Source organism: Pieris napi, chromosome 13 (genome assembly GCF_905475465.1).
Source record: "Pieris napi chromosome 13, ilPieNapi1.2, whole genome shotgun sequence".
Lineage (NCBI taxonomy): Eukaryota > Metazoa > Arthropoda > Insecta > Lepidoptera > Pieridae > Pieris > Pieris napi.
This window is the reverse complement of record NC_062246.1, coordinates 12,569,475-12,589,734: the sequence shown is the minus strand read 5'-3', so window position 1 is coordinate 12,589,734 and position 20,260 is coordinate 12,569,475. Positions and strand designations below refer to the sequence as shown.

Here is a 20,260-nt window from a genome sequence, read left to right as displayed (position 1 = left end):
GCCAACTGCTACCACATGCTTGTAGCTAGAAATATAACAGACAATAATTGCTTTAAATTTTTTACTGCTGCACTTACATATTATAATTTGTCCTTTCAAGATTGGACTATTGACAATGTCATATAAATTTGTTATTTCTCAGCTGACCGCCTACGCCTACGGCTTGACAGTTGACTCTGTGCGTTTGACATAGGCCAAGATGCCCCGATTTCGAATTTCTATTTTCTACCACAGTTTTTATAAACAGTGAAAAATTAATATTAGTTAGTTCTTTTTATTAGAAATATACAAGTTGAACATCAATATATTGTGAATTTAAGCGTTCTTTATGTGGTGTACGATTGACTATTGTTTTCATGATATTTCGAAAGTACGTACGGTCTATTCGATTTGTAGTATTCAAACATTTATCGCGAATTCCGATTGTGCTTATGTTTAGAAGTGCCAATACACAGAAATTTAGGACATTGTCGATAAAGGTCAATAGCTTCTCTTTATAGACATTTGTACCATTACAATATGAATAATTAAAATACACTTCTGATTCAAACGAAAACAAGGAACTAACTATTAAATAAAAGTGCTAATCATCAACACAAAAATTGCAAACAAAGATATGTTTGACTACACATTATATGACTAAATATCGTACCTAACTAGTATTTTTCACTAAATTATTATAAGTTTACTTTGCAATTTTTAAGGAAATCATTTTTATGCACAATAAAATTTGTGTGTGGAACTAAACATGGTTAAGAGAATTATTTAAAACCAGCACAAATTACTGAATTGCTCACGTTATGTTAAGTGAATCTGAACACTTACAATGTTTGGGCTTAACCTCTTAAGAACTAGTAAACATAGTTATATGCTATGTTTTTTAATGTCAGTCAGTTTGCAGTACCTATATGTCTTCATTATTAAATATAACTTGTTTCTACAAAGCTATATTCTGTATTAACTTATTGAATTTCTATTTTGATTAATAAAAATTTTGAAAGTATTGTTAAACTCCTATCAGGTACCTAAACTGCATTAGGGAAATAAGTAATTATAAAGTGTTTTTGTCAATTTTATATGCACCAAAATTGTATATATTTAAGAACCTTAGATTGTAACATACACTGCAGAAAATTGCTATGATGTGTTAATACATAAATTAAACAATCAATATTTAGGTGTTACATATTAAATATTACAAGTGGTTGGCCTGCTCTTTGTTCCAGATTAACTCAGCAACAGATAACATGCGATAATGACAACCGACACTACACTTACTGGTAAGTTGACTATTATATTTTATATTTGTAATATTATAATTATACTTCCTATTGAGTTTAATTAATAATTGTGATATAGTTCTCAATTCTACCACTGATCTCTATTATAACATTGCAGATATCATAACAGGTTTTTACAGTAATTATTTATTTTTCAATAGTATTTTATATTTTTGTGAAGTACTCACAAAATATAAATAAATGAATAATAAAAGAAAAATGCTATATGCTTACTAGCTTAATAATGTATGTTTGTAAATTTCAGATGCAACAGCAGAAATGACTGAAAAAGAAAAATCTGGGTAAGTCTTGGGAAAACTATTATCAATATATTTTATAATAGTTTAAGTGTTATAAAATTTCTTATATAATAAAGCTATAACTCATTATTGCTTTAATTTTAACTAACTAGAAATCAACATAATCTCAAACCTCTATTTCAAAGTATTTGCCCTTTAGTGGTCCCATCAGCTAAAAAATCACTTTAATAAAACCAGAATCATCACCAACACTATAACACAAACAATTTCACTGAAAAACTAAATTGTTCTATGAGAAAATATGTACCACTATAAAGATTCTGCTATATTCAACTTATTGTATCTTATAAAAGATTGCCCTAAGAGTTTCATAAGTCAATGTGTAAGTGTCCTTTTCTTCAATCAGAAAATAAACAATAATGCAGAACATATTAGTAAGAATGAATCTTAAAGGTGTAATAAGGGACTTTTTACTACAATGGATAACTATTAATTATATTTTTTAAGTACTTTTAAAGGCGAGAGTACATAGAGAAGATAGAAATATCTGTACTGTACTAGCGCCACTGAATTTTGAATTCACGCAAAAGAAGGTAGCTATGAATAATGGTTTCCAAGGGGACAGCCGCCAAAATACGCGTCAGACTTTAGCGGATTGAATACTCCTTTCACAATCTAATCTAAACGCTCTAATCAGATGACAGTATACCGAATTGTATCCTATTATTTTTACAATAAAGTACAAATTGTTATAAGTATGATAGAGATACTGCTATTAATGGCTTGATTGGTTCGAAATCGGTTTAGAGATGTGCGCAATATCTAACGATATTTTTGGCATATTATCGAGTTATGTTTATAGTTTTAATACAGTCTAAAGCTAATTTGACCATATTTTTACCTTAACTTATTAAAGGTGATAAATTAACATTAAACATGGACTTACAAAATGTAAAAATCATTTAGTAATACTTCTGCATGAGGCAAGGTCTAGCCTCTTGATGTACCAGTTTACGGAAAACGGCTTTATTAAAAATGGCAGTGAGAAGATAGAGTATTATTTCTTTTCTCACAAAGACACGAACGAGAGTTTATCGACATAACCTTACGACGCTTTCCCCTCCCTACTGCCTCCCATTCACCTTCGCACGGCACTTCTTGCACTCAGTACGGAGAGTGACGTCGTTAAGTACGTCGCGAATACGCGCGCTTTTTCATAAAAGTGCGTGTTTATAAAAATTCAATACGTTTAGTGGTCGACTGTTCTTGTTCTTTTGTGAAAAGTGTTTGCAAATGGTAACTAGTAATTTTGTGAAGAGCTTGCTGTGGAAAACTCACTTTTCATGGTTTAAATATTATAACTTAGCAATTGAAAGTTGGAAGTACTTATGTATATTTACAAATCACATGATATTTATTACCAACACACACATATACAGTATGTACAATATTCTCAACCTACAGAGTAATAATAATAATAGTTAAAAATTAACCTTATTATTAATTTGCCAAGGCATGTGCGTTTTCTTTTATTAAATAACATGTTACTATAATAACTTTAAATTCGATATTGGTGATCCAATCCTATAAATAACAAAATAAATACCACTTAGCCCTATTATCAGCGACATGGGCTAGAGCTCTTTCACACATCATATTATCTTAAAGTAAATATGTAGTATCGTTAATGCCGCTTTGGTTTAATTTATTTTTTAGAGTAACCCCCACGCTCATTAATGAAACGATACGAATTTAAAAAATCAAAACAAATAGGTATGTTGCTTCTAACAGAAATCAGCTAAAACGTATTTTACACTTCCAATTGCTTACCTTAACTTTACCTTACCTTAAATAACTAATAAAAGTATTTTATTATATACAATAGTAATAAAATATATTTTTGGAAGAATTTAGTATGCTCATTACTATTTATTATTTTATCTATGTCATGAACACTCTTAATCAGTATTAAAAGGCTAAAAGATTTATTTTTTTCTTTCTTTTTGCGTAATCATTTGGAAGTAAGTAAATAAATAGAAAAAAACCCCGTCATTTAGGCTCAGTTTTTAGATTTTCAATTAGATTAAAAAAAACATAGTCGCATATCAGCAGAATTATCGAATAAGATCCTCCAGAATTATAACAGAAGCAAAGTATTCTCAATAATTACCCATACCATGTGTATTCGGTACGGGAAAACCGAGTCGGTAGAGTGAGGCTGGTTTTGCCAGACGACTGTTATTTCCGAGTAGGTACTCTTTTTGCCTTTAGAAACCCTATTTGGTGTATCCGTTCAAAATAGTACGTCATGTTGTTTAAATAAAAAAAAAACGATCTTTATTTGTGGCGTGCGGTGTCGCTGCCTGCCTTTTCAAATGCCAAATTAGGTGGTTCGAAAAAAGGATTCGTATCGAAATATATCGTCTGCTTAATTTGCGTATAAGCGCCTACCTGCGTTCAAAATTTATACAATTCAAAAGAACTCGTTTTCTATCAACAGTTGTTACTCCTTCGGCTGTCTTTTCCTATTTAATAACGTTTAACATGTTAATATGTTTAACCCTAAGTAAACTGAGACCTATAGTCTTAATCAAGTAATTATGTTTGTATCTAAATCACACGATTGTCGACATGATAAGGCACATGCTCCTACAATTGTAAAACAAGCATTAAGATAAGTGAATACTAATTGGCTTCACCTGTTGAGGCGAACACAACTTAATATGAGCTTCTAGATACCGTTCATTGTTTCTGTCTATTAATAGATTTTTCATCGTTAAATACAAAACAACCATAATATAATATATATATCATTCCTCGTAATACTAGTATAGATGTTGACAAGTTTGTAAATAAGGGCTACTGATAACGATATCATGCCTGATAAGAGATAAGAATCGTGGGGGACAGAGTATTGACAAATGAGAATATCTTTGCTGTTCCTCGAAATATTCCGAATTTCTCGAACCATTTCAAAAATGATGTGGCGTGGGCTGCAAAAACTATTGCTCGATTCAAACAAAGATTAAATTCACTTTTTATGCACACATTACAATTTTCTATATTTGGAAATAATTTCACTAGAAGTGTTCTTTGCGAGTGAGCTTTGTTCTATCAAATACGATATTTATATGGTATATACCTTTGTCCCGAATCCCACGGACTTATCACTCATTGTCTCCAAAATATTCCAGCTAATAAAACTATATTGTTAGAGATGTTGGGAATGTTATTGTATTACTAATTACAATTGTATGTGCGTATGTAAATATGTATTCTTTGTGCCCATTCGTTAGGGTTGTCGCGGCTATTTCATTGATTCCTACTTTTAGATGGATCTGTCAATGAACATTATTCTTCATTAAAATATTGCTGCTACATTTCAATAGTAGCTGTAATAGTTTAAATGGATTTAAAACAACTGAATCTAAGTTGCTAAAAGTGAAAGTTCGTGACGTCACTGTGACCATTTCAACAGTTGCCCGGGCGTACGTTATTTGGCTGCGTTTAATATAAAGTGTATTAGGGTTTTTTATTGTATTAAGGTTTTAAATACTATATTCTAATAAATAATGACTCGTTAAATACGGAAAGTAACATTTAAACATAAATAATTGGTTAAAAATCAAATTTTAACATCATGTTGTTGTACATATTTACTTCCAACATCAGTTTACAGAGTAAAGAGTAAATAAAAAAAGCTCCTAGGTAATGGTGTTCCCAAGAGAAGTGTAGTGTAGTAAGTGAGCAAAATGCTGTCCAAAGGCTTTAAATATTCGCGGTTGGACGATGACGATGTTGGGTAAGACTTTTTATATTAATTCCCTCCGTAACCGACCATTACAGTACAAGTTATCTAACTATTACAGTACAATTACACCTACATAGACTCTGATTTTGACGAATTCTATTGATTTCGGGCTCGAAGCTGTCGAAGGGCGGCCTACCTTAAAACGGCTGCTAGAAATCAGCTCATAAACGCACCATCCGTTAGACATAGACATAACATTTATTACTAACAAAAACACACACAATAACAATTAAAAAAAATCAGTGGCGCTACCACCTCTTTAGGTCTGGGCCTCAGATTTCTGAATCTGTTTCATGATCATTTGTCAATCTTATTGGCAAGTAGGTGATCAGCCTCCAGTGCCTGACACACGCCGTCGACTTTTTGGGTCTAAGACATGTCGGTTTACTCACGATGTTTTCCGATCGAGCAAATTTTAAATACGCACATAGAAAGAAAGTCCATTAGTGCACAGCCGGGGATCGAACCTACGACCTCATGTATGCGTGTCGCACGTTGAAGCCATTAGGCCAACACTGCTCTAAATAACACAAAATAACGATAATCAAAGAAAAAAAAAATATAATGAGAGATATAAAAAAAAGTTTTTTTCTCTTTTTCCATTCGGTTCGTTTCAAGTGTGTAATGCGTGTGTGCTGTGGTTGTAATTGGCCCTGGCTTAACACTATTCTAAGGAGCAGAATGTTCCACAACGCTGGTCATTCTGCCAGAGACCACAGCAGCTAGTTTGCGGCTCAGTCGCAAAAAAAGAAGTGGTTTACCTAGATTAGCTTTGTTATAAGAGAAGCAATCGAAATTTGGCAAATATGTGATATGAAAATTTACGATAAAAATTCCTTTCCCGATAGCAATTTCGTCTTTATAATTAAAATATTATCCGCTCATATAACCTTACGTAAGGTGTGACTGGCGTAACTCTTGATTAAAGCAATTGGTATTTCTTTTCCTTTATTCGTAAAGGAAGTCGTGCTTGTTACCGAAATAATTGCATCGAGTAATTGCCCTTTTCATTATAGGATATGAACATTGTTGGTAAATTAAAAACTTGGTAAAAATAGAAGCATTGCAATTTCTGATATGTGGGGACTAGAATCTGGTGAATGTCGAATACCATAAATACTGTATAAAATCCTCCGCCTTTTAAGATAGTTTATCATAAATATTGGTGTCTCGTGATACTATCTATCAGAAGTGAGATTTGGTGGATTTACGGGTGTCAATCATCTAATCCGACGAATCTTGTCTATACCCAAGGACTTGTCTATACCCAAGGAGTTTAGTTTAGCTTTAGGGTTTACAATTTTCGTATTTTTTTCGTCTGTGGTTTGTTAGAGCTGTCAACGAATCGGCACTCACATACTAGGTACACATAAGTATTTGGCAACGATACCCAAAAATTATCCCTGCCCGTGTTCTTAACACGCTTAACTAGTTAGAGAAGTTCGGTTATGGAATCTTTATTTGTGATTCTGTACAATTCTGAATAAGGCATGAAGGAATGCTGGGAATTATTGGAAGGGACGATATTAAACATTCTCGTGGGTGGATTTTTCCCGCCCACTTGCCGGGGCGAATAGATGATCTCATTATATGGGTGCCAATAAGTTAGATGTGTTTGTACTTTAATAGTAATCGTATCACTTACACCGGTCTTATACGTCTTACATAATTTGAATATTGTTGATTACAATAATTGAAAGTGAGTCGATAAAACTGGTAGCTAGGCAACCTTCGGTTTGTCACGTGTAGCACTTCCTATGGCACAACACAACAGTGGTGCAAATTATCTCAGCCTTGTCACACATTTATTACCTTTCTCATGTCATACTTTAGTCCGCCCACTCATCAAGCCACGAGGTACGTTATGCGTACTTCACGTCGTCTACGCCCACTCGTAGATTAAATGAATCGCACTGTATGCATTTGCTAAAAATCGTATTTTTTCTAGTATGATATTCCTACACGTGTGATAAAACGGTATCACGCATGTGATAGTAATAATTATAAATGTCCTTATCATCATTATTATTAGTTGAAATATTTGTAAAGACAATAATATCTGTTTGAAATGTGACGGATAATATTTAAAATTCACCTAATTTAAGAGCTTCTTCATATCTCTCTATACATACATACCATTACATAGTAACCGTGAAATTAAATGTTAATTATAATTGTTTTTAATCAGTAATTGTAATTACTGTATGTCTAATTGTCTATAGACTATGGTCTGAAGTGAAGTAAAAGTGCGAGAGGCGGGTTTATCGGTCACAATGCAGCATTGTTTGTAAATACCGCTATAATTCTAGTATTGTTTGAGGGAAATTAGCGTGATCTAAGTCATAGGTAAAGTCCTATTATGGCCTTCTGAAGAGACCTTCACGCCATTGCCCCGCATTACAGGAAGAAGTGAGAGAGCGGTTGCTTTGATATCAGAGATCCCCTACATAGTACGCTGTCCCTAGCATTTATGGTCAAAAGACTTGTTATGCCTCCTTAACAGTTCTTAATGATAGAGATGGGTGTCTGTAGCTCAGTGGGCGTTCGATTTAGACTTGTAGACTGGACTTGGCTAAGGTCCTCACCACGTTGTTAGACTCCAACCACCACCTCGTTTGTTCCCCTCCTTGCAAGCTCATCAGGGGCATCACAACCTAGTGATCCTGATGACGAAAACGAGCGATTAAAAGACTGCCATGCAAAAATAATATGCTAATACTGTTTGCGGAAAATTGATAAAGGAAAATTATATATTTAAAACCTTGAGTTTTGCACATGAGTTGGCCCCGTTCTTATATCACAACGATAATACTATGTTTAATTGGTACTATAAAAAAGAATCTTATTAATTTTTCGGTAACATTTTTGAGACATGGAACCGTGGAACGTCCCCAGACGAAACTGGGAGTATTAGCTAGTCTAAACTCATATTTTATTTAAACATAATCCTTCTGTTTGGACTCGGTCGGTTAACTACGTAGAAGGGTCGTTCTCGCGAATAAGACAAAGGATAGTTTTGAAACAAGTTACAGCTAAACTAAAACAATTATTTCAACTAAGCACTAGGTGTTGTTTAAACACTCAGTCTGACGTTAGCACTGGGAGACGTTGGTAAGTTGTATATTGTAGTAGTTGAGTGGTTCTCGGTGTGTTTTTATGGTTTTGGTACTACAGTGTTACATTGTGTTGATCCAGGATTAAAAAAAAACAAATTGTAAAACGAAATTATAATTCGATTATTTTTTTGCAAGAATATGGTGTTTCGCAAATTCTGCCACACATGATGGCGTGCAAATTTGTTTTACGTTATTAAAAGTCAGATTTACATTACATAATCAATCATATCATCATAGTCAATTAATACATTATTTAATCACTAAGCACTATTAAAATATTTTAATGAATTTTACGTATTACCTGCAATTATTCAATAAATAAAGTGTAAAATGTTGCAAACATTTAATAATAAAAACTTGATTTTCTTCTTATTTTTGATTACCGAAGTTTCGAAACGCGATAAATGCAGATTTTTAGCAAAAACTGATTTTGATTAGTTTTTATTAATAACACTGATTGATATTCGAGAATACTAAAATACTTGGCGAACTTTATAATGTATTTAAATTACTTTCGTATTCTGTGCACGGTATTTATAATAACAAATCTTAGAGATTAATCATAGATGTGGTATGGAAATATGTTAAACCCACGGTCAACAATAGGCCCGTGTGGAGTCAATTCACACGACACTCGCGCGTACAAAACAGCGCGTTCAGCGATGATAAAGCGATATTCAGCTCTTAAAAATCTCCTTAACTTATACACGGACGTACCTAGGTAATGACATGCAACGCGACGTGCTTACGTGTTCCACGGAAGAGAAAAAACCTTAACTTTTGTAGCTTTTGCTCATAGTGTGGTGTGAGTCAGAATTTCATATTGGACAATAATGTTATCACTGTAAACGCTTAAGGAGTTGTAATTTTGCACTCGACCGAACTAATTACTGCAGTATTCCGCAAACCGCAGATATTTTTGTTTAATTTATTATACAAGTTGCCGCGTAAGTGTGTCGTCATATGTGAATAGTGCTAAAACGTCACTTTAACGTTATGCTGGTCACCGACATTGGTCTACGTTTCGTGCAAAAGTGGTAAAGTTACAATTTGCTACTTCAAAGCGTTTGGTATCTTCGAATTAGGCTCGACTCTCAATGGCTACGAGTAAATTGATCCATTAGGTAAAAATTCCGACAACACAATACATTCACGGTCGTAAAGGTATGCGTACAAACGAGAATATTACCTCGTTCGCATTACTATAGATTAGACATACCTCTTCTCTACAATTCTTACAAGCGGTAATACTAACTAAAATTTTTGATGGAAAATAGCAACGAAAAATATTGTTTTGAACTAGATCGAGTTTTCATTTCAAAAATAATTAACTTACGAATAAAAATATTTAAGGAAAGGTCAACAGGAAAAATGGCTGTTATTAAATATGCTATGTGTGTTTTTTTTGTGTTTGTATATTGAAGTATAGCGCCTCCGTCCGTAGACCGATCTGGGTGATCAAATGAATCGAGGCGTCAAATGATTTGAATTCGTGTTTAGTTGCGTATAAGTCGATTGATTAATGTTTATTAGCCTATATCGATATATGAAATGCTTTTCAGTTTAGGACGAATGGAGGTAATAGGTTGTTATCATTACATTACATACCTACTCAATTATTAGTGGCACAGACCTCCAAATAAATTTTTATTTTTTATTTTAATTTTATTTTATTTTAAAGCCTAATCTCTCTTCTTATCTTACCATAGACAAGAAAAATCAGTAGAAATAAGATATATTGTTATGTAATACTGTCTAGTGCATTTTTGAGTCAACAACCAACAGAGCCAATTATGTCGTGAAGGTTTTACTGGAAAGTGGGAACACAGATTGTTATAACATTCCGAGACAATTTTAAAGGTACTTTACATGTGTAGGAAAAATGTATGGGTTATCTACGCGAAGATATCTATTATAATTACATCTTGCATAAATTTAATTTAAATAATATGAGATTTTCCTTATGGTAATATAAATGAGAATTGCTTATGAGATGTAGTTTTATGCTCATTATCATATAAATAAGTCCCTACTTCATAATATTATTATTAATAATTATTTCTACTATTAATTACGAGTGTTGACCGATAGGCAGCTCTTTTGAATCATAAACGTATTTAATTAAAGTGCTGACAATAAACCTCAAACACCGTAGAGAAGTTTCATATTTTACTTCACGACATTGAGAATAATGTTCGGTTCCAGGGACTCGAGCGAGGAGCCGGTCTCGATCCGTGTGCCGATCAATGGCATGACGTGTCAGTCGTGTGTCAGAAATATCGAAGGATCCGTCGGAGAGCTGCCCGGAGTGCGACACGTCAAAGTAAGTTATCCCATTTCCCGATTCTTATATGAGGTGAGATACGGCACAAGCGGGGAGCTCAGCGGGCACAGTGTAACCCACTAACTGCTCAACTTATGTACTCATTTTAAAATGGTAATAATACTAGAAGTGGAATAATGCTAAATGCTTTAAAAACATTTTGTATGTTTGCAGGTGGAGTTATCAGAAAAGGCCGGTTATTTCAGATATGACCCTCGCGAGTGCACGGCGAGTGTTATCCGGTCGCACATAGAAGATATGGGCTTCGAAGTGCCCTTCGAAGTGGACACGGAGGACGAGACCAAGTGAGCCATTTATTTCACAAATCTATATTAGTTTATAATAATGTCTATTACTAAAATTTCATACCAAATATCGTGTTTCAGAAATCTCCTTGAACGCGAGATACCAACAGATTTATTAATCGACATGAGTGGCGCCGGCTCAGACGAGAGTTCCCTCTTGCTAGCCGTCACGGGAATGACGTGTCAGTCGTGCGTCAACACCATACAGGGTGATTACATTGCCGTCATTGAACATAAGCTGTGGGGTGTCGTTCCGAGAACTTACATAAAATTTCAATGTTGCAACAGGTAGCCTATCGGAAATGCCGGGAATCCTCCACAACGCCGTGAGTTTGGTTGAGAATTCGGCCTCGGTTCGATTCTCGCGCGAAGCAATAACGCCAAGACAAATCGCAGACGCCGTCTATTCGCTCGGCTTCGACGTGGATATCATAAGCGTAGATGGAAAACCGTTCAGTGGTAAGTCGTTTCATATGCAATCGGAGCTAAACTATTCATTTCTATACGATGAGGGAAAAAGAGAGGGTTAAAAGGGATTTAAGCAGAAATGGAAAATAAAGTGTGACTTTTTGTTTAGAAAGTACTCAGGAGCGAGCCTTCGGTGACGGTGACCTGTCTCCGAAGGTCAACGGAGCACCGGCCAATGTGAGTGTGATTTATATTTTTATTTTTTCTTCCATATGATATTATTCTGCCTCGCAGTGTTAGAGGAATCGGTTACAAACATTCCTGATTATATTAAATAAATAAAAAATAAATAAATAAACACCTAAATATAATTCCAGGGGACGGTGGCCACAGCGACGGAGGAGATATCTCGTTGCACGCTGGAAGTCAGGGGCATGACGTGCGCCTCCTGCGTGGCCGCCATCGAGAAACATTGCTCCAAGATAAACGGTGGGTGAAGGAGAGCGTTCACATTTCACGCGAACGAATTAGTAAAGCTAAGAGTACGCCGAGTATTCGCGCTTGTGGTGTACTTCATAAGATTGTTACATTTATAAGTTAAGGACAGTAATTCGGCAGTACTGAGCTTCAATGTACTTTTTTACTTACTTTTTGAATTTTGGATTTATGATAAAAAGTTACATAGACATAATTGTAGGCACAGCGATTTGCTACAAAATGTGTCTTTACAAATTTTATGTACGATGGATCGTCCAAGTCTTAAGAGATATAGCCCAAAACATGTTTTTTACAAGATGGCGGCCGGGGGACAAGCACGCCAACCCCACAAACTTGAGGTTAAGCTTGTATTTACCCCCCCTACATGCTCCATAAATAAAATTGCGTCCTCTAACAAATGTTCAGTTTGGCCCTCAAATTGTAACATTTCAATGGGCTAATTAGGTTAACGGACCTTTTTCATTGTCCGTTTAGTGAACTGTCAAAAGTTCTATTATTTGTTAGTGCCTATAGTAGTGAGTTATTGCTTGTATTTTTTAATTATGTATTTTTTTTGTTTCGTCTGTAAATTTTATTAAGTTATTTTTCACTTTTGTCAATTTTGTCGTTCGCTTCCAGGCGTTCACTCCGTAGTGATAGCCCTCTTGGCCGCGAAGGCGGAGGTGAGGTTCGAACCGAACGTGATTCCGGCCGCGTCCATAGCGCAGTCCATCACGGAGCTGGGCTTCCCCGCCGAGGTGGTCGGCGAGAGCGGCGCGCCGAGGGATCTGACGCTGCTGGTAACTTTTCCTTCAATTCTCGTTTCGCCTAATTGTATTTTAATTTCAATAGTCAAAATATGTTATCGAATTCCAGATAAAAGGGATGACGTGTGCCTCGTGCGTGAGCAAGATCGAGAAGCGGCTGCTCAAACTCGACGGAGTCGTGTCTTGCGTCGTCGCTCTCACCACCTCCAAGTAGGCCTTTTCAGCCTTTTCGCATCTTGTTAATGTCGTCGCTTCCCGTCCGCTGACTGCGATTTGTTTTCGATTCAGAGGCAAAGTGAAGTACGACCCCGAAGCGATCGGCGCCCGCAAGATCTGCGACGCGGTCAACGGCCTCGGGTTCGAAGCCAGCCTCGTCACCTCCGGAATCAGGAATAGCGGGAACTACCTGGAACACAAGTGAGTCGCCCGCCGCGGTCTCTCTCCCGTTCATTAGAGTGTGATAGGTAAAGGAGAGTTTTCTCCCCGTTCCAGAGAGGAAATAAGGAAATGGCGCACGGCCTTCCTGATCTCGCTGATATTCGGAGCGCCGTGCATGGCGGCCATGGTGTACTTCATGTGGCACATGGGCGAGGGCCACGACGCCCGGGACATGTGCTGCGTCCTTCCCGGCCTCAGCCTCGAAAACCTCATCATGTGGGCGCTGGCCACGCCCGTCCAGGTAAAGCCGAGAGCCAATCCGACATTTCAAAGGTCCAATATCCGTGGTTCCGACGCGTTCAATAAAATCGGTTTCAGTTCATCGGCGGCTGGCACTTCTACAAGCAGGCTTACAAGGCCCTCAGACACGGCACCTCCAACATGGACGTCCTCATCTCCATGACCACTACCATCAGGTAATTCAGCACTCGAACTGTCGCCTTCTTCGTCCTTTCCCTTCTGGCAAACGTTAATTCTCCTCGGACGCGTCCGCAGTTACGCGTACTCGTTGGCCGTGGTCATCGCGGCGATGGTCATGCGGACGGACACCAGTCCCTTGACTTTCTTCGACACTCCGCCCATGTTGCTGGTCTTCGTGTCCCTGGGACGGTGGCTGGAGCACATCGCGAAGGTGAGCACGTTATCGTTTAACGTGTCGTGTATCGAGAGAGATCGGCGTATTAATCTCTATAATGTCTGCATGACGCAGGGCAAGACCTCCGAGGCGCTATCGAAGCTGCTGTCCCTGAAGGCGACGGAGGCGGTGCTCGTGACGCTGGACGGCGAGGGTCGAGAGATCTCGGAGAAGAGCATCCCCGTCGAGCTGGTGGAGAGAGGAGACGTGTTGAAGGTATATTTTGCACTCAGAGAAGTGTGTAATAACTATTTGAATCCGAGTAATAGGCCTCGTCCCGTCCGTAGGTGCTCCCGGGCGCCAAGATCCCCGTGGACGGCAAAGTGATGTCGGGGCAGAGCACGTGCGACGAGTCCCTCATCACCGGGGAGTCCATGCCCGTCGCGAAGACCAAAGGTAGCTCAGCGAACTGATTCACGTCGAGAGCCGTCCACGAAACGATACATTGAGCGCTAACCGACCGTTTCCCAGATTCGCTAGTGATAGGCGGAAGCATCAACCAGCACGGAGCCCTCCTGATGCGCGCCACCCACACCGGGGAGGCGTCCACTCTCGCGCAGATCGTGCGTCTCGTGGAGGAGGCCCAGAGCAGCAAGGCGCCCGTGCAGAGGCTGGCCGACACCATCGCGGGGTGAGGCGTCCGTCGTCCCTCGAAGTAGAGAAGTATAAGCGACTGAGAGCGAAGGTTCCAACTCGCGTTATTCGTTCCAGATACTTCGTGCCGATAGTGGTCTTCCTGTCCCTTCTCACCCTGGTCTGCTGGATGATCACGGGCGCGCTGGACATCGACAAGATCAAAAAGATCACCCCGGTCGGTGTAGATTGTGTTTCTAAGAAAGTTAATTTTTTCCCGGGCATCGGCGAATAGACTAATAAACGGGGAAATTAACGATTTCAGGAAATTTACCGCACCTTCTCCGATTGGGAGCTGATAGTGCAGACCTCGTTCCACTTCGCTCTGTCCGTTCTGGCCATAGCGTGCCCGTGCGCGCTCGGCCTGGCCACGCCCACCGCCGTCATGGTCGCCACGGGCGTCGGGGCCAAGTTGGGCCTGCTCATAAAGGGGGCTGAACCCTTAGAGAACGCTCACAAAGTACGTATCCTCACGAGTGGGGCAAACGACGAGACCTTTCTCTCTCACGATTCGAACCTTTCTCTGTCGCAGGTGAAAACGGTGATATTCGACAAGACGGGGACCATCACCCGCGGCAGTACCACCGTGGCGAGGGTTTCGCTGCTCACGGGCGAAGCCAACTCCCTTCAAGACATCCTCGCCTGTATTCTTACCGCGGAACTGAACTCCGAACACCCCGTGGCCTCCGGTGAGTCGTATTCTTAATTAATAAAACTGATAATAAAAAAAAACGTGTGTGTACACGCGTCAGAAGTTATACTTCTTTGGCGTAATAATTTTCTTCGAGCACTTTAGAGGGTTTCCCTCTTCGAATTACATTTTTCTTGTCCATTTTAATGGTCACTTCCAATCGAAACGATATAATATGTACTCATCATGATATTTTACAATAAAATCTATGTTTTTTATCACATTGGAACAGGTTTTCTTGTACTGAAATAATTATTTTGGTTTAAATAAACGCTACTCCATGACAGACAATGCAACTTGTCATAAAACAGAGCAAGCGTCAACTAGCGGGCCAGACTGTTTTACCGACGTTTGAACAGATATTAAGGGAGTCGGTTTTTTGTGATGGTGTGCACATCGTAAAAATTTACTCTCATCATTTTTCCCTAAAGTGCCAAAAGAAGTATAATTTCAATAAAAGTTATTAAAACTAATCGCCGCTAACCCAATAAATATCTCCGCAGCCATAGTCCGGTGGTGCACGGCGGTCCTCGGTTCGTCGGATCGAGCGCAATGCAGCGGCTTCACTGCGGCGCCGGGCTGCGGCCTCAGGGCCAAACTCACGCTGCGCACGCGCGACAATTTCCCACGACTCGATATCGGGGCTGAAAGATTGCAAACCAGGTTAGTTTTGACGATAGCGTTCAACTTTAATTTCAGTTTTTGCATTGATGTTTATTATTTTATTAATGTATTTCTTCGAGTAGCTCAATCGTGGGACCGTCACGGATCGGACGAAAACCTGACGAATTTACATTTAAATAAAAAGTAATAAATACCTACGATTATATTTTCAGAGAAGGCTCGTCGTTCCAACTTCGAGGTGTTCCCGTGGACATGATAGAGGGCGATGGCGATTCGGCCCTCAGTTCTGCGCAGGCGGCGCACCGGCTGAACGCTATCATCCACAATGGCAACGATCAGGTAACGAACGAAGAATGTGGCTATCGATTCGCCTTTTACGATCTTACGTCGGTTTCGGTCCTTCGAGCCGGATCTCTCAATATCTGGCGCACCTCTTTACCGTCCCGAAGCACACGCTATTTATGAAGTATTTCGATTCGATTACAGGACGCGGAACAAATAGTTCTGATCGGCAACCGAGAGTGGATGCATCGCAACGGAGTGTCCGTCCCGAGGAGAGTTCAGCGAGTGCTCAGGGACGACGAGGAGTTGGGACGCACCGCCGTCCTCGTCGCCATCAACGGTGAGGCGCCGCCCGAGGGAGAGGTCGCGTTAGTTCAGGCGTTTAATAATAAATGTGTGTAAATCTAGACCAGCTGGTCTGCACGATCGGCGTGGCGGACGAAGTGAAACCGGAGGCCCATCTGGCGGTCTACTGCCTCAAGAAGATGGGTCTAGAGGTGTGCCTGCTCACCGGGGACAACAGGAAAACCGCCGTGGCCATCGCGAGACAGGTAGATCGTCTCCGTCGGAAGGTCGGTTCACGTCCTGGAGTTTATTAATCGTGTGTCTACGTGTTTCAGGTCGGAATAACGAAGGTGTACGCCGAAGTGTTGCCCTCGCACAAAGTGGCTAAGATCCAAAAACTGCAGGAAAAGGGCCAGAAGGTGGCCATGGTGAGTCCGACTCGGCTCCGTCCGAGGTCCGTCGACGAAGCCGTCGGATATATCTAATAGTAAATATACGGACACAGGTCGGAGACGGCGTGAACGATTCTCCCGCGCTGGCGCAAGCGGACGTGGGCATCGCCATCGCCTCGGGGACGGACGTCGCCGTCGAGGCCGCGGACCTCGTTCTCATGAGGGTTCGTCCGACGATTATTGCTTTCACTTAACGAATTTAAACGAACGTCTTCACCGCAACGATGCGTCTGAACTCCCGCAGAACGACCTGCTAGACGTGGTGGCGTGCCTCGAGCTGTCTCGGACGACCGTCCGCCGGATCCGGCTCAACTTCGTGTTCGCGTCCGTCTACAACTTGCTGGGAATACCTCTGGCCAGCGGCGCCTTCGCGCTCTTCGGCCTTCAGCTGCAGGTAGCTTCACTCGAAAGAGAAACCGCACAATAGCGATCGTGCTCCTCGCCAGAGTGTTTAACTCGATCGTATTCTTTTCAGCCGTGGATGGCGTCGGCGGCGATGGCCATGAGCTCGGTGTCCGTCGTCTGCTCTAGCCTAATGCTCAAGACGTGAGTACGCCGAGAGATCTCTCTTCTCGGCGAAACCGTCGAGCGGCAGCTCACTCTCACTCGTCTTCTCAGTTTCAGAAAAGCCAAAGCGGAGGATCTCCGAACGACGGAGTATCTCCAGTCGATACATCTGGAGCGATTGGACTCCGTGTCCGTGCATCGCGGCCTGGACGACAAAATATACCCGGACAGCCGCGCCTCACCGCTCGCTAAGTACGTTACGATAATGACATAAGTAATTGACACGTCAATTCGCACTTCGTGAATCGAGTGGAAGACCGGATTGTCTGTTTGCATTGAATAGGCTCAAAAACTACTTCCACTCTTAGAACCCCTGCGTTTCTTTGGAGATAGCACTCTCTCTCTCGTTTACCATTTTTAACTAACTCACGATTTCAATTATATTTGTAGCTATAGATTTATTTCTGTGCATTAAATCATCCCACTCACGCAATATTTTGTCTCCAGCAAAAGGCGCGACTCGCTCAAAACGGCACTATTAAAGGTCTAGTCGTTTGGTGTGTTTTTGACATTTTTTTTATTTTTGTTTGTGCGCGTCACGGGGTTATGGCTGCCAGGGTTATGTGTTACGCGTCTGTAGAAAGTTATATATAAATTATATCAGTTTGGATAGCTTTGTCTCTGTGCCGTTTTCTGTTGTTCGTGTTTGCTCTCTCCTCTATAGCCTTGTAAACATATTATTTTATTTGTTTCGACAGATTATTTCAAAGAAACAAGCCGAGTGAAGGTTGCCTCTTGCGAGAGGAGGACGACCTCATGACCGTCTCTTTCATACCCAAACGACCGACGCGAGATCAGCCCGGCGTCAACGGATAACCGGATATTAAAACGGACATTTGTGGGATAATCTAATTCTACGCGCACCCGAGTCGGCGAACGGGCGCACTTCGATATAATTATAATCACTCAAACTTAAAAAACAGTTTGGTTCGGATCGCTCAACCCCAACTCCGGTGTCGTGAGTGAATTGATTTCTCAGAATGTGAGATACTAGTCAGAGCGCGAACCAGTGTTACCCGCTACGTCTCGTCACCGGCGAACTTCGACCGATGCCCGGCGTCGCTCAAATATAGCGCTGTGTCGAAAATCCCCAGCCATAGTTTAAACGCTGTTACCATACTTGTACAAAATGACTGGCATACGCTGCACAAAATAATATTATAAATATTCTAACCAAATATAAAATGTATATAGCTATTACTGTTTAATAGTCCTAGACGTGAAAAGAAAATATATTGCGTCACTTAAACTTCCACGTTTCTTATTTATTAACGTCTAGAATGGGCCATCGAAGGGAGCTTTGTCGATCGCTCGGCTCGCGTTCTCCGATTAAGAGAGGCTCCGAGTGTGTCGCGATGTATTGTAATTTATTTTTAGAGCTACGCTTTCGAATATTGTACATTTTTGCTTAGTGTTTTTCCAATTATTTAATGATTCATATTTCTTATCTGTTAAATAATATTCTAATAATTTCCTTAACGTACACATTATTTGTACAAATCGTTATTTCTAAATGTTATCAAAACTTTTAAGATTTGAGTTTTAAAAAGTCACTGAATGAAAATCAACAAAGGTCCTTCGTGTTTTGTCTCGGCGACGTCTAGCCGTTTAGCCGTTTAATACTCTAAACCACCACTTTAGATTTTTTCTATTTGTAAATAATATGTATATGCGAGTATTATATTTTTGTACTGATAGATATATTAAGACTATTAAAAAGTTTATTAATCTTAGATTGTTCATTTGGTACTCCATCCCTTCGATAAACATCTGTGAGTCTACAGATAAAATAAATGGATCAAAAATAATTAGTACCGTATAGGTCAGGTATCGAAAGCTGGCGCGTTCACAGTACTCACACTAATGGAATTGCACTATACAGTTGTTTAAAAATATGACTTTTTTGCCAAGCTATATTTAGTCTACTCTGGTTTAGTAAGGTTGTGTGGGTCGCAAATAAATAAAATGTGTCAAATACATATAAATACATGTGCAAACGAGGGTGGATCCAAAAGTTCTAAGCCCGACCAAGAACGTATAAGAGTAGTTTGTGTAAATAATTTTTAATTTTTCGACATATGCTCCTTCTAGCTCAACACACTTCACTTTTACTTCACTAACAATTCTTTCAATACTCCTTTCAGTAACACCAGTCGCATCTGGTGTCAAATTAAAAATAAAAAATTTTCATTAAACTATTTAAGATGCTTAAAATAATTAAAAACATTGTACACCATTTCACGAGATTGTCCTGTTAATGTTTAGACGGAATATATTTCAGAAGACATTTTTTTCAAAGTATTCTAACCTCCAACCAAATAAGTAAACAATCAGAGACAAAATAATAATGAGAAAAAAGATCAACATGTACAGTAAAGATCAACATAAACAGTAGCAAAAGCAAAACAATAACTGTCTCTTTTGAGGATAAGCTTGACCGAGCGCGAGAGAGACGGACAGTCTTTTCATGATGCATATTCAGTGTGACAAGACGCCTCGCGCTTATTCACAAACATTACAAAAGCACAAAGTGTAAATGTGTTGAAGCCGCCAGCTTTAGTTAACATACCAATAACGTTGTTACTTTATATTCTTTAAAAAAGTTATACAAAATAGTATTTTGTTTACATAAGCTAAGTTACAACTTTAAAAAAATTTACACATTTCTTACCCACTTTTTAAACTTCAAAGTTAATTATTTTCATAAGTCAGGAGAAAAGTCAATAATAACTTTATTTGTCTCTTCATAATTTTGCCATTTACAAGTTTACGTAATTCAGATATTGACCATCTTTGTGCGAGGCTGGTGCTTATAATAGGACTATAGAAGTCCTGTGTTAGTAATATATACTTAAGGACCGATCTGGTCGCCAAACTACTACAAAGTATATTGTTTATTTTCATTTT

General features: G+C 39.3%; 1 protein-coding gene across 9 annotated transcripts; it reads left to right on the top strand.

Annotated features, from left to right (window-relative positions):
* The first annotated feature begins 163 nt into the window (after positions 1-163).
* LOC125055292 (copper-transporting ATPase 1) lies at positions 164-19,086 on the top strand. Of its 9 annotated transcripts, none has more exons than XM_047657697.1 (32): positions 164-479; positions 1,227-1,280; positions 1,546-1,582; positions 10,673-10,790; positions 10,965-11,095; positions 11,177-11,304; positions 11,384-11,554; positions 11,673-11,740; positions 11,881-11,992; positions 12,620-12,780; positions 12,857-12,957; positions 13,036-13,164; positions 13,240-13,426; positions 13,504-13,601; positions 13,681-13,816; positions 13,895-14,035; positions 14,107-14,215; positions 14,291-14,450; positions 14,531-14,630; positions 14,718-14,912; positions 14,985-15,141; positions 15,647-15,806; positions 15,980-16,106; positions 16,254-16,389; positions 16,458-16,600; positions 16,670-16,762; positions 16,840-16,950; positions 17,031-17,180; positions 17,262-17,332; positions 17,405-17,545; positions 17,801-17,837; positions 18,052-19,086. In XM_047657697.1, the coding sequence occupies exons 2-32, from the start codon at positions 1,256-1,258 to the stop codon at positions 18,076-18,078; spliced, it is 3,660 nt and encodes a 1,219-aa protein (XP_047513653.1). In that variant the 5' UTR covers positions 164-479; positions 1,227-1,255; the 3' UTR covers positions 18,079-19,086. The 9 variants fall into 9 exon arrangements, with proteins under 9 accessions (XP_047513653.1, XP_047513654.1, XP_047513647.1 ...); XM_047657698.1 differs by having other exon boundaries at positions 17,801-17,850; positions 18,052-18,189; XM_047657691.1 differs by lacking the exon at positions 17,801-17,837 and having other exon boundaries at positions 166-370.
* The last annotated feature ends 1,174 nt before the right edge of the window (positions 19,087-20,260 follow it).